General features: G+C 41.1%; 1 protein-coding gene across 5 annotated transcripts in view; it reads left to right on the top strand.

Moving 5' to 3' along the window:
- TENM1 (teneurin transmembrane protein 1) overlaps positions 1–17,587 on the top strand; it is a 502,103-nt gene that overhangs the window by 393,992 nt on the left and 90,524 nt on the right. For all 5 annotated transcript variants that reach the window (XM_054040281.1, XM_054040280.1, XM_054040278.1 and 2 more), the window contains 4 exons: positions 528–795; positions 4,583–4,726; positions 12,094–12,343; positions 13,782–13,802. In XM_054040281.1, coding sequence (XP_053896256.1) covers positions 528–795; positions 4,583–4,726; positions 12,094–12,343; positions 13,782–13,802 — 683 coding nt within the window. The remainder of the gene's footprint in view (positions 1–527; positions 796–4,582; positions 4,727–12,093; positions 12,344–13,781; positions 13,803–17,587) is intronic.

The raw sequence follows: 17,587 nt of genomic DNA, 5'->3' as shown, positions 1-17,587 counted from the left end.
TGCCTTAAACACACAATATGGCCCAAGGTGAGTTTAAAATATGTACTTATTTAATTATATGTATGTCCACAAATTAATTAACCAAATGAGATATCCTCTCCAAAGTCAACCTGCAACTCTAGGACAACTGAGTTTAGTGGATTTAGACAAGATTAGTACTCAAGGGAATAATTGTCATCACAAATTGGACCCAAACACTTAAGGCAAAAGTAATATTGTGTGCAAACGTTAGAGACAAAAGAAGAATTAGAAAAGAGATGGGGCCTCCTTAACAAAGTATAGACAAATTAGCTGTTTTCCACCTCTGTGATCTTTCAGACACTGCACAGCTTTGGATGATGCTGAAGATTTTGCATTATTCCTGACCACAATATGCCTGGCAGAGGCAGGGCACGGGTCAAGGAAGTCGGTTTTCAGTGGTGCCTAGGTTTCTTAGAAAACATCATGATTTGAAATACAAAACTTTGCCCTTTTCCTAGGCATGAATATCATTAATAACAGTGTGTACAACTGTTGGGTTCTTCTAGGTGGTCCAGGAGGAAATCCCAATTCCTTCTAGCTTTGTGAAGCTCAGTTACCTCAGCAGTCGAACCCCTGGATATAAAACCTTGCTCCGCATTATTTTGACACATGCAGCCATCCCTCCCGGAATGACAAAAGTACATCTTACAGTTGCTGTTGAAGGGCGGCTAGTTCAGAAGTGGTTTCCTGCTGCTACAAACCTGGTCTACGCTTTTGCCTGGAACAAGACAGACATTTATGGACAGAAGGTGTCTGGTCTGGCAGAGGCAACAGGTATGTTGAGTTACTTCAGTGTAATTAGTAGTTGTAATACATTTGAAGGGAAAATACTATTTACACTTCTGATGATATATAGTTATCTAAATTAATTGCAGCTTTTAGCCAATTGGAATGTGATCATCTAGGAAGCATTTATTTTGTTATTCCTCACATTTCTAAAGCCACATTTTATTTTATTTTTGGCAACTCTAGTTCAAAAGTCTTTCTCCCATCTCATAATGGTTACATACCTGTGGTTACCTGCGTAGCTATCTCTGTGTTTGGAATGTACTTTCTCACTGTGACCTTCGGTGTGTCATTGCCTCTGTCATTTTTTTGGCAGTGACATTTAAAATATCGTTTCCATTTAGAATTTACTAAGTGCTAACTTTTAGGTATCTTTGCTTATTATATTTGATATCTGAAACTGTTAACTTCTTGACTTGTTATTTCAAAAGGTGTACATAGAAATCATCCATACTTTTTGGGGTCCTTTTATTTTAGTTTTTTAGATTTTAAAGTTATCCAAGTAGTGGTCTCTGATTTATGACTGAATGCCTATATGTGAAAATACTATAACTGAAGTAAAATACATTTCATTTATCCAAAATATTTTAACATGAATTTTGCTATTTGATCTTGAATGTTTTTTCATTATTTTTAATCAAGGATGGTGCATTGTGTTTAATGACCTGCTATTGCAAACACTTCCTATCCGTGTATTTATTGTTCCAGTAGTGCTTACACTTGTGAGTAGTTCTATTGAATTCAGTGGGATTTCAGTATGTTTTTAAGTCTGTGGAGCTACTCACAATGATAAGTGTTTGCAGGATCAGACTCTAAAATATTAAAATAATTAGGGGCCACATTCTGCCACTTTCAGTGCATAATATCTTGCTCCATAAGTAGTCTCATTGACATCTGCAAAGGATAATACTATGACTATGCACTCTTTCAAATATGTGTTCAAAAGTGGACAAATGCTATTTTAGGGGAACATTATTCACACTGTACCGCCGATGTAGAAATCTACCATAGTGGAAAGTACTATTCAGTGTGAATAAGAGTGGCAGAATCTGGCCCTAACTGCTTATACAATATAGATTCCTATATCAACTTGTATAACAAAGAACGGAATTAAATGAGTTGAGATTTCTCTTCTGAGTTATAACCTATTTGTTCATTTTTCCATACATACATATAATATAGACAGCAATGATATTATGGAATTTTGTTGTTATAAAATGTAGGATGTCTGAAAATGACATGAAATGGTAGTAAATGTGTTAATACTAATAAATATAGTACAGAACAGTTAAATATGCTAATTCCCTTCCAGATTATTTGAAATCCAATAATCATGAAGTCCACCCTTCTCCAACATATTTCTAGACTTTAAACCAAATAACTATGTTAGAGATGTCAACAAATGGTACACTGAGTTGCTAAATCCTAAAATGAATTCTAGCAAAGCATTTATCAAAGGAAACAAGAATAAAACCAGTCCATGAGGCACTATGAAACAACACCTATTTATTTATTTATTTATTTGCAGTTCAATGTCTGATTTCATTTAAAGTTGATTTTAATTATGCTTCTTACAAAACAGAAGCAAGAATCTTTATATTTAAGTGCAGTGTTAACTTGGTTTGTAAGATTCTGATAAAGCCTTATTTAATTTGACAGATTGGAGTAGTCTGGGACCCTCATCTGCATTCATTATGTGAATTTTGTCAAAATAATTCCCTGTGTTGGTGTATTACAATATTTAATAATGCATTCTGCTCAGACTTCATTTTAATTACATTAAATTACAGCAGATTGAAGTCCTATAAGCTCAGGAATATAACCATCTGCCTTTAATATTATAAACCCTATAAACACTTTCATTTTTCTTCAGGATTATTGGCAACAATTACATAATGATTTACTATAGTAGTCTATCCAGAAAAAGTGGTCTCTTAGAAAAAAACAGACTTTCTGAAGGTACTCGCATGCATGGAAGGATCTGGGGTTTGGGGTTTTTTATTTAGAGAAATATATGATGGCATTTCCCTACTCTCCAAGTCTTGCACATTGAGGAAATTTCCTGATCTTACATTTGCAGCAGAAATTATAACAACAGAGTTTCTTCTTAAAATTGAAGGGTTAGAAAAAAATATATAATAATACTCCTCTCTCTGGAAAAACTGGTTCTAAAAGATTCTTTAACAATGGAAATAAAACAGAGTTTAAGCATGTGGCTCGTTCTTAGATATATAAAGTTAGCATATAAAAGAGGGTATCCAAATGCTACTAACAGGGAGGGCCAAAGAGAAGAAGACAGTGAAGTTGTGACAAAGCAGATAATGAGCTTTAGGAACATCTGGCAATTCAGGGATTTCAGATGTGGGCAGAGAATAGTAGAAGTACTACATTATCACCTTTCAGAGGGGTAGCCGGGTTAGTCTGGATCTGTAAAAGCAGCAAAGAGTCCTGTGGCACCTTATAGACTAACAGACGTATAGGAGCTTCAGCTTTCGTTGGTGAATACCCACTTCTTCGGATACATTATCACCCATGATCCGACCATGTGCTCCATTATGGACATCTAGGCTAGCAGCAGATCTTCAGCTGGTATAAACTGCCATGGCTCCATTCAAGTCAATTAAACTCCCACTGAGTTCAATGGAACTATGGCAGTTTACACCAGTTGAGAATCTGCCCCAGAGGGTGTCTGCAACTCTGGACTATTCCTCAGTGTATGCCTGACCTGGGATGAACTTGTTAAGTGTATGACTGAAGAAAAGATCCTATAATATAGGTGATAAGTCGTCAGCAAAGATGCTTCATACTAAAAACTTCTCCTTTATCTTCCTCCTTACATTAACACCTAGAAAAGCACTTGTTTTGATATTGACACAATGAATAATCCCAGTAAAAGAATGGCAAAGGTAGTTTTGGGAGAAATAATCAGTACTGTGGCCAAATCTGTAGATTCAGAATGAGCAGTTGTATAAAAGCAGTGTTGTTTTAGCTGCTGGGGCCTCTTTAAATTGCAAAGGATGGACAAGGCAGCTGCTGGATACATAGCGTAATGATCTGATGCCGGTAAAGCTTTAAACATACAGTGATGTTAACAGGAGGCAAGGGAATGTGAATTCAGGAGTCAGAAAGTTTAGTAGCAAAAACAGAGACTTCTTTTTGATAAACTAATGAGAAGCTCCAGAGAGTAGTGGGAACAGTCTGTTATGTTCCAATAAAACATTTGCCTTACAAACAAGGCAACATATCACTTGCTCCCTACAATTATGACACAAGACCTCAGGTTTGAAGTGTTGCACCTAAGGTTCACTGGAGTTCTAGAAATGGGGGGTAATTGGTGACAAATCAATGCCAACATTCTTACATGTATCAAAGGAAAAGGATGAGTTAAGTGGAATTGAATCTCCACTCCCCTCCTTGAACAAAACGGGACTCTTTGAATTTAGCAATAGTTCATTTAGTTAAGGGAGATGCTATTGAGCAAGTTGACAGATTCCCCTGGGGAAAAAAGATACACACATGCAAAAGCCAGTACATAATTGATACTATAAGGACAGACTTAGAAGATACTGTACTTTGAAACTACAGTAACCATGACTATCAAAGGAACTGATAATCTCTTAGACTTTTTTTGTACCCTCAGACAATAAAAATCAAAATCAAATGCAGGAGCCAGCATAGGAGCCTCATTACTGTCAGGTAGCTATAAAAACAGGTATGGAAAAGGTAGATAATAAATGAAGGAAAAACAATCTAACATATCCTCATTTGTTTTCAGTGTCAGTAGGATATGAATATGAAACATGCCATGATTTTATTCTGTGGGAGAAAAGGACAGCTATCCTGCAGGGTTTTGAGATGGATGCTTCGAATCTGGGGGGTTGGTCCATAAACAAACACCACGTATTGAATCCACAGAGTGGTAAGTCCTTCAGTTATCAATCAGACATGTTGGAAAGGAATATATTTTCAAGATGATGATGAAGAATTTAGATGTTCAATTTTTCATTGTTAATGTTTTATCCTTTGAGTGTGCAACTTTCTTTATTGAGAACTGCACACTTACCCACCAGCTGAAAATATTTTTGTGTGTGTCTTAGCTATCAGGCATAAATAAAAATCTTGTAAATGTATGTTTTTTTTCATTAGGCTGGATAAGAGAATACTGATATACGATATAGAACTTTATATCTCTAGGTTGTTGTTTTGAATCCAGTCTAAGATAGTAGGGATTGAATGTTGCTCCTGTTTGCTGGTCTCTGTGAAAAGAATTGATGGTGTGTTGTCTTCTCAGTGGACAAGTATCTATGTCACAAACTCACCGCTACAACTGGTTTTTATTAGCATAATTATTGGCAGTCTCACCAGTGGAACTAAGGATCAAATATGCATAGAAATTGAGCTAAAAACTGGCCTTCTGGAGGTGGTGCTTCCATTTGGAGTAGACTCATCTTGTCAGGACAGTGTGCAAGCTTGCACTGCTGCTCACTCTGTATCCGAGCTGTGGATAAATAAAATACTTTACTCTCCCTAGCAGCGGTCTAGCACCTTTCACGAGCGCATGCGCACACACAAAAAATGCAAAGAATCTACTCATTTATTTTGCCCTCCTGACTTATTCCCTACATATAAATTACTCAGACTCTGAGACTTTAATCTGTTTTCTCATTACCTGTTATTTTATGGTTTCCCCCCCAAGCAGCTATAATTAGGAACTACTCTTAGTGGATTTAAATTATCAAATTAATACAGTTATAGTAAGTTACAGTATTGAGAATGAATATGAATTTGCAAATAAATGGACATGTTCTGTTCTTTGGGAGAGAAAAACCTAGGATCAGAGTCTCAGCTGGTGCAAATCAGCTTAGCACTAGCTTCAGTAGAGCTCTGCCAATTTTCCAGCTAAGAATCTATCCACTAAAATCTGTTTCCAACTGCAAACAACTGTAACCCAGATTCATGCACAGATGTAAAGCTGTCAGGATTTCATCAATTCTGATGTCAAATGTACAACTGTAGTGTAAATATTCCAAATACAAAAGGTCAGGCTTAGTTTGTACATTATCAAGATTTTGATTTGAAATAGTTTGACATTTTAAGCAGTGGTTCTTTCATACCCACCTTACTGGTTTGTATAGATTGACTTTTTTAAATGCCAGCTGTTGACATTTAACACACAGAGAAATCTGACCTCAGTCAGTCCAGCCCCCCAGCTGTGAGCCCGATAGTCCACATCCTAGTGCCAGTTTGCCACTTAAATAGTTTAGTTTCAAAACTGAGTTCTTGGGAATACTTTCTTTTATCTCTCCAGTTTATATGAATGTCTGACCTTAGCACTTACTGTAATGCCACCCCTTCTAATTCACCACACAGCAGTTATGAGACTAAAATATGTATGAGACTTTATACAATACACAATTATGAGTAGTAGACATTTGAGGTTAAATTGTGGCTTTTCGGCCACTGCCCAGAGCACAGGGCACATAGGGATGAACTGTACATTGGTCGCTCCCAGAGATACTGTTCATGACATACAGTTTCTGCAAATGCTGGGCTGCATAGTCCCAGCAAGCTTTCTACATTCTTCGAAAGGCTGCAGCCCCTGCTAACCTCTTCTGCCTGTTAGCACTAGCCTCAAGCAATCCTTGTGCTTTGTGACTGCAAGAATTCTGGGGACTAACCCTTGTACCTAGATTTTAAGTGGGGATGGGAGGTTTCTTCTGCCTTTCCTCCCACCTTACACATCTGCACAGAGTTGGCAAGATCTAGACTTAAACCAGAAATTGTTCTCACCTTTGTCCTTTCCTTACAAAGGCACTGATCCAGCAATGTAGGTAAGCACATATTTAACTTTAAGCACAAGCCATGAAGTCAATGGGCCTACTTATATGTGTAAAGTTAGGGCACAGGCTTAAGTTAGGGTTACCATTCGTCCGGATTTACCCGGACATGTCCTCCTTTTTGTGCTAAAAATAGCGTCCGGGGGGAATTTGTAAAGCACTCACAATGTCCGGGATTTCCCCCCCGGCAGAGCAGAGCGAGCGGCTGGGAGGGCTGCAGGGAAGTCCCGGGCTGGACTCAGGAGCAGCTGTAGAGGAGCCGGATCCGCCCTGCATTCTGAGCCGGCAGCTCCCTTGCAGCCCAGTCCGGCAGCACTGTGCAGGGCCAGGGACCGGGTTTTGTTGTGCAGGGCCAGGGACCGGGTTTTGTTGTGCTGGGGAGCTCAGCCACGTGTCCGGCTCGGCTGCACAGAGCCCAACACCCTGTTCTGAGCAGCAGGGTAAGGAGGTCAGGGGGCAGGAAGGTTCTGGAGGTGGCAGTCAAGAAACGGGGGGGGGCTTTTTGGGGGGAGTGGAGAAAGTTTTGGGCAGTCAGGGTACAGGTAGGGGGTAGGGTCCTGGGGAGCAGTTGGGGGGGGTCTTAGGAGGGGGCAGTTAGGGGACAAGGAACAGGGAGTCTTAGGTAGGGGGTGGGGTTCTGGAGGGCAGGTAGGAGCAGGGGTCCCAGGAGGGGGCAGTCAGGGGACAAGGAGCGGGGGGAGTGTTTGGGAGTTCTGGGGGGGGCTGTCAGGTGGCAGGGGTGGGGAGATGGATCGGAGCAGTCAGGGGACAGGGAGCAGAGGGGTTTAGATGGGTCGGGAGTTCTGGGGGGGGGGCTGTCAGGGGGTGGGGAGTGGTTGGATGGGGCGTGGGAGTCCCAGGGGTCTGTCTGGGGGTGGGGGTGTGGATAAGGGTTGGGGCAGTCAGGGGACAAGAGGCAGGGAGGCTTAGATAGGGAGTGGAGTCCTGGGGGGCAGTTAGGGGCAGGGGTCCCAGGAGGGGGCAGTCAGGGGACAAGGAACGGAGGGAGGGTTGGGGGTTCTGGGGGGGCGGGAAGTGGGAGGGGCAGGGGCGGGGCTAGGGCGGGGCTCCTCCCGTCCTCTTTTTTTCTTGCTGAAATATGGTAACCCTACTTAAGTACATCCCCGAATCAGGGCATAAGATCTGATCCAAAGCCTATTGAAATCTCAGGAAAGACTTCAGTGCAGTTGATCTTGAGAATGCCCATAAAGCTCCTGCATGTGAACTGTCATAGAAACTGCTTTAGGGTCATACTAGTCAAATATGGGGAATTAATTATTAAATCATAGAATTCATATACCTACCAAAGTAAAGTATAGTCCCACAAATAGATGACAAACTAGATATTTAAGTTCATTAGCCAAAAGCTCCAAAATAAATAATATATCACTTGATCTCAGCCAAAAGGTCAAGAAAAGCTCTTCAGTTTCAGCCATGCAAAACATTGATTTTAAACAAGGGTAAGGTTGTGATTCAAACCTAAAACAGTCACTGTAAAATTCAAGCTTATGCTCTATGTCAACGTGAGAGGAAATGAAAGGCGCAAGTGTGGAGTAGCCTTCTCAGGAATTAATTTCTTGAGATCTTTTTGTATTTAATTAAAATAAAGCATTCACTCTGCAGGGATGTAAGTGCGAACTTTTCACGGGTACTGAATTTACTTTCTCTTTTTGAAATGCTGTCACAATCCAGTTAATCCAAACTACAGGAATAGCATTGGGAACACAATTCAAATGTAAAAAGTTATGGTACTTTACTGCAAATAGTCCTTATGTAACTTTCATTTCACCTTAACATTAAAAACACTTGATTTGATCAGCTATACACACACATTTCAGCTGATTGGGGCTGCTGGTGACTGAATAATATTGTATGCATATTAGAAGTCTGAGTTGTTGATTCTTCAGTTTGATGTTTTTGTCATGATTGCAAGTGGCAGAAATAACTAAAAAAAAAAAAAAGCTTAACTTCTTTTTGCTTATCAGTGACAGAAAAGTAGCATGACTATAATATGGCCTGAACCTATTAGCAATAATGTTTCTTTTGTTGTTGAATGGAGTTTGCTGAGGCAATCTGATGAGTAAGTGCATCCACTAGCCATCTTTTCTTTTCAGCCAGTGCCACACACCTTTTGGGCTTTCATGGCCCTGGGTAGGCCCACTGATGGAGAGGAATTTGCAGTCAAGTTCTGCCACTACAGCCTTCTCCCCCAGCAGACTTTCTGCCATTAGGATCCTTCTACAGGGACTTTAGAGCTGCAACAGTTAGCTTGAGTTACTATATTTGAGTTAATCCACTCGAGCTAGCCTAACTCAAGGGCTTAACTTGAATGAAAGGGTATGTCTATATTGTGATCAAAAACCCACGGCTTCGAGTCTCAGAGCCCAGGTCAGCTGACTCGGGCTCATGGGACTTAGGCTGCAGGGCTAAAAATAGCAGGCTTGGGATGAAGCCCAGGCTCTGAGACCTTCCCGCATCGTAGTCCCAGAGCCCAGGCTCCAGCCCGCGCCCAAATGTCCACACTGCTATTTTATAGCCCCGAAGGCTAAGCCCCATAACCGTGACTCAGGCCAGCCGCTGGTCTTTTATTGCAGAGTATACCTACGCAAACTGACCACCCTGCGAAACAACTCTCAAGCTACACCAGGGGTCGGCAACGTTCGGCACGCAGCTCGCCAGCTCATCCCGCGCCGCTTCTCGCCACCCCCATTGGCCCGGGACGGCGAACCGCGGCCAGTGGGGGCTGCGATCGGCCGAACCTGCCGCGTCAGCAGGTAAATAAACTGGCCCGGCCTGCCAGGGTGCTTACCCTGGCGAGCCGTGTGCCGAACGTTGCTGACCCCTGGTCTAAAGGTATGTCTGTGCTGCAGTTGGAAGTCTGATTGCAGCATGTGTAGAATAATCGCACTGGCTTTAATCTAACTAGTGTGAGTGCCAAGAGCAGTGAAACCATGGCAGCTTGAGCTTCAGCGCGCACACTGAAGTTCATACTCCCATGGCTTTAGTGATGTTGGTACTTGCACTAGTTAGGTTTAAACTAGTTTGGGTATGTCACACCTCTAATTGCAGAGGAGACATACCCTAAAATTCCTTAATGCTTAGCACCCTTTTGGCTTCATTCATGCATAATACTCATTGGGTTTGATTCTGATCTAAATTGCACTGGTATAAATAAGGAGTACTCCACTGAAGTAAATGGAGTTGCATGCGTGATAAACTGGTATTCTTCCATTCAGAATCAGGCCCATTGATGTGATTCTTGTGTCATTTTACATAGCAAGCAGGTTCAATACGGTGGGCTATGGGGTGTGGTGGAAGTGATTTGTAATAAGAATAATGCATTCTTGAACTAAAACTTGATGTTCATAGCTGGAGCAAGGTTGAATGGTATGGTGTCATGCATAGGCAGGTGAAACCTATTCTTGGAACAACAACAATTAAAGAAGTCTTCAACATGATCTATATTTTCAAAAGCTGAAAATAGCACAACATATAGTGTTTGTGTACATTTTTTTGTTTCAGCTTTACCCAGGAATGCTAATATCGTACACTGATACTGCAATGCCACATACGAAGGCAAGCCATCAGTTGTGCCAATGTAATCAGAAACTACATTCATTTGTGTTTTATTTCCTTTAATCACTCTTCTTATTTGATAGAGTACTGGGCTTTCTAATAGAAACAGGGAATTTTGGAATTGCTGTATAAAAAGAATACCTATCTTCAGTTTGAAAATTGCTACAAGTCTAGTAATAACATATCATTTTGAGGGCAATTGTTAACTGTTTTGCTATATTGTTATAAAAAAAATGATGTCTACCTGAGAAAATGATGTTAGTACTGGATCTGGTATTACCAACCTAATAATTGGAAAGATTTTTGAATGATATATCCTGTAGTGCAGTGCTGAAATACTGACATGTTAGAAAGCTGTTTTCCTCTTTATGGCAGGGCATATTATATTCTCACTGGTAAAAAGTTCACTCACTGGAATTACTCTTCCACTTTTAACACAGTTGTGCTGCAGTCACCAACATTTTTATACATTATTATCAAGCAGCTCTTATTTAAATTTAAATGTTGATTGTATACTGCAGTTTGATGCCCTTTCTGAAAAATACAGAGCAGTCCTGCTATTAATTTCCCTTAATTAAATACTCATAGTGTTTAAGAAATTAATCTGCTACCCAATAAAAATGTATGAATAAAATGAATATTCATGTAGTAATCCCTAAGAAATCAGATCGTACTTCAATTAATAGTTGATTTGTTAGAGCGTTAACCAATCCTGACTTCTCATCATGATCCCAGTTTTTAAAATAGCTCAGAGAGTGGAGATGTTTAGAATTGGGAAAGTTTCTTAGACCCTTTTATTATACTGTTTGAAAGATCTGGCCATGCTTTACTGAAAGTGTTCTGTGCTCTTCTCCTGTATTGTCAAATTCAAAGATAAGGTGCAGAATATTTTAGCTGCTGCCTTTTTTTTCTGCCAGATCATTTTATTTCAGTTTTGGTGGGTCAAAGGTTCTTAAGAACTGATACCAACATTTTCAGACTCTGTGTTTAAAATTTGAAACCTATGTGCTCGCTGGAAGCATGTAACTCCGGTGTTCTGGGATCTGCCCACTGGTGTCCAGGTGGAGTTTAAGGTATTAGTTATGACCTGTGAAGCCCTAATGGCCTTGGACCAGCCTCTCTCCCTGTGCCATACTACCACAGATGCAGTCACAAGGGCACTTTAAAAAAAGTGGGGCAGCTAACAGGGTGTTCTCTGCAAGCACTACAGGATTCTGGAACTTGCTATCTCCCCCTCTTCTCCCCCCCCCGCCCCGGTCTAAAATAGTTGGAACTTTTAGTGATTTTTCAGGCACGCTGCACAAGGCAACCCTTTGACTGGCTTTTTGGAGATGGCTAAGGATGTGCTATCATTTTAATAATACTTAGATTTAATTGTATTGTCAGTGATGTATTAGGTTGCCTACAGCCTTGGATAGGCATCTTTTAGTTATTTGAATAGAAATAAGTAGAGTAAAATAAGTTATTTAAGTGAATATAAGTGGCCTGATTTTCAGAAAAGCTGCGCTCCTGCAGCTCCAATTGAAGTCAATGGTGACATCTCTGAAAACCAGGCCATTTAGTCAGATGACAAAATACAGATTTAGACACACAACTTTAGGCACCCACACATGAAAATGTTGGCATGGTAACAGTGTATCCAGATTGTGTGTGGCTCAGAAATATTTTCTGAGAATCTGAAAACTAATTTTAACAAGCTTTTACAGGTAATGATCCTTCCATGTGGAACAGAAGGTGGAATGAATGAAAACAAAAATGGAAGCCCTACATATGTTTGCTGCATGGTGAAAGCAGAGCAGGATTGAGCACTACTAGTTTGTAATAGGTAATATGCACTTTTTTGACACCTTCATTTTTCTTCTCTCATGTTTAGGGATCGTACACAAAGGAAATGGAGAAAACATGTTCATTTCCCAGCAGCCACCAGTCATCTCAACCGTCATGGGTAACGGACACCAGAGAAGTGTCTCCTGCTCCAACTGCAATGGTCTTGCTCTCAGCAGCAAACTCTTTGCCCCGGTTGCCTTGGCTTCTGGTCCGGATGGCAGTGTGTATATTGGAGACTTCAATTTTGTCAGACGCATCTTTCCCTCGGGAAATTCCATTAGCATTTTAGAATTAAGGTAGGAAATCTTGGAGTTTATTGATTATTATCAGATCTTTTAATGTGAGCTATGAGAAATACGGTGAAATGTTTTTAAGGGACCTAAGGGACTGACCAAATTTGACTGCTTATTAGAAACCTGTCTTACTCTCTAAGCATCAAATTTACCCCAAAAACCTTGGGGTTACCTTAAAGTGACCACTTAAGAGGGTGCGGTGGGGAAGATTGCCTATGTTAGATGGTGTTTAGTGTTTAGTACAGGTTTCACATAATTAATCAAGAAACCTACAAGTTGAATAGTCTGAGTCTTCTCTCCCCTATATTTTTCCTATTTAGATTTTCAAAATAGAATAAGATTTTAAAGTATTTTTTCTTAAAATCAACATAACTCCTGGTGGAATATTTGAGTTGAGAAGCAGGTATGTATGTCAGCTCAGAGATAGCAATAGCCACTTTGCCTGCATGTACTGTAGATGGACAGATCAAGTTCAGAAGTACCCAAATTGTTCCCCATCTCTTCTGGAAAGCACAGCAAAGTAGAGCTGGACTGAACTTGAGACAGGCACAGGCCATGGGCATTCCAAACTAGTATCTGTCAAACCAGGTGTTGCTATGCCACCAAAAAGCTATCCTGCCACAGCTTACCCCCTATAATTGACACTTTACCCAGTTTCACTCTAAGGGACACTATAAGTAACTATAAAATTGTTCTGGACCCTAAACATTACCATAAAGCATGTCTCTCACTCACCATTGGCGTGCTGCCGCCTACCTCACTTCAGGCTTGATCCTACAAGGTGCTGGGTGCCCTCAACTTGTGTGGAGGTCAGTGGGAGCACTCAGCACTTTTCAGGATCAAACCCTTACATACACCAGTACTGAAACACACAGAACTATTTTCAGAGTGGCAGCCGTGTTAGTCTGTATCAGCAAAAAGAACGAGGAGTACTTGTGGCACCTTAGAGACTAACAAATTTATTTGGGCATAAGCTTTCAAAAGCTCATGCCCAAATAAATTTGTTAGCCTCTAAGGTGCCACAAGTACTCCTCGTTCTTTTTTCACAGAACTATGTTCCATGTAATGTATAGAGGCCACACTAAACCTATATTACTCATCAAACACGTGGTCATGTAAGCAGCTAGCATGGTTAGAGTACAGTTGCACATTAATTGTTCAAGATGAGGTTGGAGATATGTGTACTGGAAAGGAAGCAACTGAATTTGAGAGGGAGAAATTAATGGAGTAGAGATGAGATGTTGAATGATTTAACTGCTTGTGTCTTAATTGTCTACAATTTACATTGAGGGGATATACAAAGTTAACTGTGTTTTCGTATGGCTATATGTCTATGTGAGGTACGGTAAAGGTACGTATTATGTTGGTTTGGTTTGTTCATTGATACTGATGTTTGTTGTTTTGCTTTTCTTGTGGCTCCTGGATTGATTTGTCGTATTAGGAACAGAGATACAAGACATAGGTAAGTAAATCACAGTGCAGTTATGCATGCATCCAACTGATTTAAGAGATCATTTATAAACAAGCAACAAGGAATATTCCTAAACAAAGGAATTTTTTAAATGTAGGCTTACAGAAACATTGTGTCGTTAACAAATATGAATGTAAATCAAATTCAGTTTATTTGCTTTAGAGAAGCATAGGTTTGTTCACTTTACATGGATCGCCTCCCCCACTAACCTGAAAGAATCTGAGCTTAATCAGCAAGGCCCAGTGTAAAGTTTTCCACCTGAAGAGTGACTGAGGTTATTGTTAAAGGTAACTCCATTATTTTATTAACTTCTGTTATATTAATTTTGTATTATATCGTAGATACGCACTACTAGGGAAATTGGAATGAGTACATTTTAGAAATGGAAAAATAAATAAAAGTCTCTAGAGGAGGACTAGAGAGGTCTGTAGTTTATTAACTTATGGCTAGCTTGTAACTTTGGACACTTCCCTGAGTAAGGGGCAGTGCATAGCTGAATTGCTCCATGAGCAGCCCTGAGGGTAGGACTACACTGCAATCAGCCGTGTGACTGCAGCACATGTAGATATACTTGAGATAGCTATGATCTGCCTTGCTCGGATAGCAGTGAAGCCACAGCAACATAGATGGCAGCACAAGCTGGCAGCTTGAACTTTTACACAGGGTACATGCTTCTCCCATGGCTTCACAGCTGCTGTTGTGTGAGCTAGCTAGCTCAAAGCTAGCTCAGTATGGCTAGACGTGCTGCAGTCACATCACTTACTGCAGTGTAGACCTGCCCTTGGTAAGTCACACTCTTCCCCCTGCTTCTCCTTTGCTCTGCAGAAGAAGCAAGTTACTTCCCTCTTTCTCATGGAGTCCCCACTGCGCCCAGTCATCGATACCAGCCAGCAAGTAGTTGAGGGGGAGAAGGGAAGGGCGGACAAGGGCTCTTCCCATTCCCTCCATCCACTTGCTTGCAGCAAGGCGCACTGGGCAAGTAGGCCTTGCTCTCCTCACCACATGTAGAGTCTTTGTTGAGTATTGAGCATGTGGGGCCCTTACTTCCCTTGTGTGGCTAAGGCGGCTGTGACAACTTCTAAGGGCCGTAGAAATAACCTACAAAAGATTAGAAAGAACAGAGACCTGCTGAGCATCAGGTTGCTTTCCCTACAAGCTCTTCAGCCTCCTGATATATTATTTTAAAAAGCAGGCAAATAAACCAGGATTGATGCATCCCGTTTGGATGATTGCTTGGCGTAGTAGGGAGAGTACAGTAGTAGACTGAACCAAATTCAAAAAAATGATTTTAAAATGGTATGTTTTAAGGGTTGACATGACAATCATTGTTATTAGGTTTTAGCCACAATCATATTATTGAATATGATAGTTTGTTTGCCACCGTTCTTATCAAAGATATAATCTTTCAGGCATTTTACAACAAAAGCTTGAGAGAAAGTGACAATTCCTGGCTAATTGCATGCATCTCCAGAGTTTGTTTTAATGATTGTTTCCATTTGTTATGTATTAAACCTGTCAAAGTCCTTCAAATTTTATGAAGTTGAAAAGAGGAAAATTGAATTTGTTCAGTCTGGAATGACAATTGTCAACAAAATGGCATTAATCAGGGTTTTAATTTTTGTTTCTCTTTCTGAAATGATTTTTCTAAATACCAGTGCACTAGAACAAAATACACTAGCTTCTTTGGATAGGCTTAAATCGTAGTTAAATTTAGTCACGTGTCAAACTGCTTCCCACTAAAGTGCTGTTGGGTATTAATTGTAAGTATTAATTGCCTATTTGCAAAGCTATATTATTCTGACTAGCTTAAGTGAAGTGATTTGTGGTAAATTGGAGGGCATCACTTGGAGATAATACAGGCAATGAGGTTATGGGAAGTCTGTTTACAGTCCTTACTGTACACAGCTTTATTGTGGCTTTAAAAGCCACAGCCAATTTACATTAGGAAAGGGTGTGGGTGGACAGTAGGCTTTCTTCCTAGGGAGGACACAGGAATGCAGAATGCTTCCAGACTGCTAAAGAGCACAAGCAGGAGCAACCACTAACTATCCCCTTTGGGACAGCATGAGTAAACTGCAGTATGGAGTCAGACCACCAGAGTGAGCTCCTGGAATTCCCCAGAGCACTGGGGAAGGTCTCATGCTACGCCCTGCCAGAGGATGCTCAGCCAGCTCTTCAAACTCATGCAGAGGGAGAGCAGGGATGTGGCCATTTTGTGGGTTAGCATATCCAAGGGATATAGGGAAGTTGTCTGTATACTTCCCTAACAGAAGGACTGCAACTGTAGCCCCTCCCTGCATAGGTGTGATTGTGGCCTACCCTTTCAAGGCTCATTCCTTCCTCCTCCCCTCATAAGGAAAGGCAATAATCTAGCCCAACAGTTCTCAAACTTTAGTAACCCCAGGACCCCCATTTTAATTAATATTTTTGTGGACCCTCCAAGCGCCCCGCTCAGCCCCAGACTCCATCCCCACTATACCCTTTCCCCCAAGACCCCACTCCACCTCTTCCTGCTTCACCCCTGCCCTTCCTCTTATCCGCCTCTTTCCACCCCTTCCCCCAAGAAATTGTCACAGCTGTTCTCCGGGGTGCAGGAGGTGCTGGGAGGGATGGGGAGGAGTTGATCAGCAGGGCCAACGGACCCCAGTGGAGTACCCTCGTGGACCCCAGTTTGAGAAATGCTGATCTAGCCCCTTAATAGTTGCAACATGCTCTCCTCCTGATGCCAGCCCATACTGCTGACTGGGGCAGAGGGAAGGCAAGGCCACCACCCCCTCCACCTATGCACAAGCTGCTGTGGTTAGTACATGGTGCTTTGTCTCCTTATAACTTGAACTCAGAAAGCAGAAGCACCAGAATTTTGGCTGCTGACAGCATAGGTATGCAAGGGGGAAAGGGCTTCCAAATTCCAGCCCTCAACACAGTCCTCCCTCTCAAAAAGTAGGGAAAAGAGATGAACTTCAGAACGTTCCTTGAAAGTTAAAAGATTCAGGCAATTTGAGACCTTGTGTGGGAGAGAATCTCAAACTCTAGGGCTACACACGCAAATTGCTTCATAGTAACTCCCCTTTTTTTATTTATACCATGGGGAGGCCCCTCTGTAGCAATATCACATGAGGAGAGAGGCAATTTCCCATATAGACAAGTTTAATCTCATTTATGTGGTGGCAGAAGGGGAGGGGTTTGTGGGTAAAACTAGTAAATTGGAGACTGGGTGTATCCATGTGATGGATTTTATGTCCTGTCCTTGAGATTATTTTTTGGGTGCTCGGCTGCCTCCTTTTGATGATCACTTTATAGAGAGTATTCTGTTTTTTCAGATTCTTATACAGTGCCTATGTACATAGTCTCTGAGCACCTGCCCATTAAACAATATGACTGGCATCTGTCACATGCCATCCTTTCCTTCTTTCTTCTTTCCTCTCCTCAAGGGGAAATTACATGTAGATTGGATTTATTTTAAAAGGTGGAACAACACTGTGGGGATCATGGCCTGTACACAGAGTGTGATTCCATGGGTTTGAGTAACTTCAATTTTTGGAAATATTTTGTTTGGTTCACTTGAAAACATTTCCATTAAAAAAGATTGATATTCTTAGTATGGGAGACAGTTTTTTGACTGTGTGGGGTCAGGATGGTCCTGTTTGTTTTCTCAGCATTCTGTAATCAGGATCTAACATCTGGTAATAAAGCTGTTTATTCTCTCTCCACTTCACCAGTTGCCAAAGATAAAGAACTAAGGGAAGGGAATAATTTGTTCTGAAATGAATCACTGT

Source organism: Malaclemys terrapin, chromosome 9 (assembly GCF_027887155.1).
Source record: "Malaclemys terrapin pileata isolate rMalTer1 chromosome 9, rMalTer1.hap1, whole genome shotgun sequence".
In the NCBI taxonomy this organism is placed as follows: domain Eukaryota; kingdom Metazoa; phylum Chordata; order Testudines; family Emydidae; genus Malaclemys; species Malaclemys terrapin.
The sequence above is the reverse complement of the archived record's forward strand: the minus strand, read 5'-3'. Positions and strand labels throughout refer to the sequence as shown.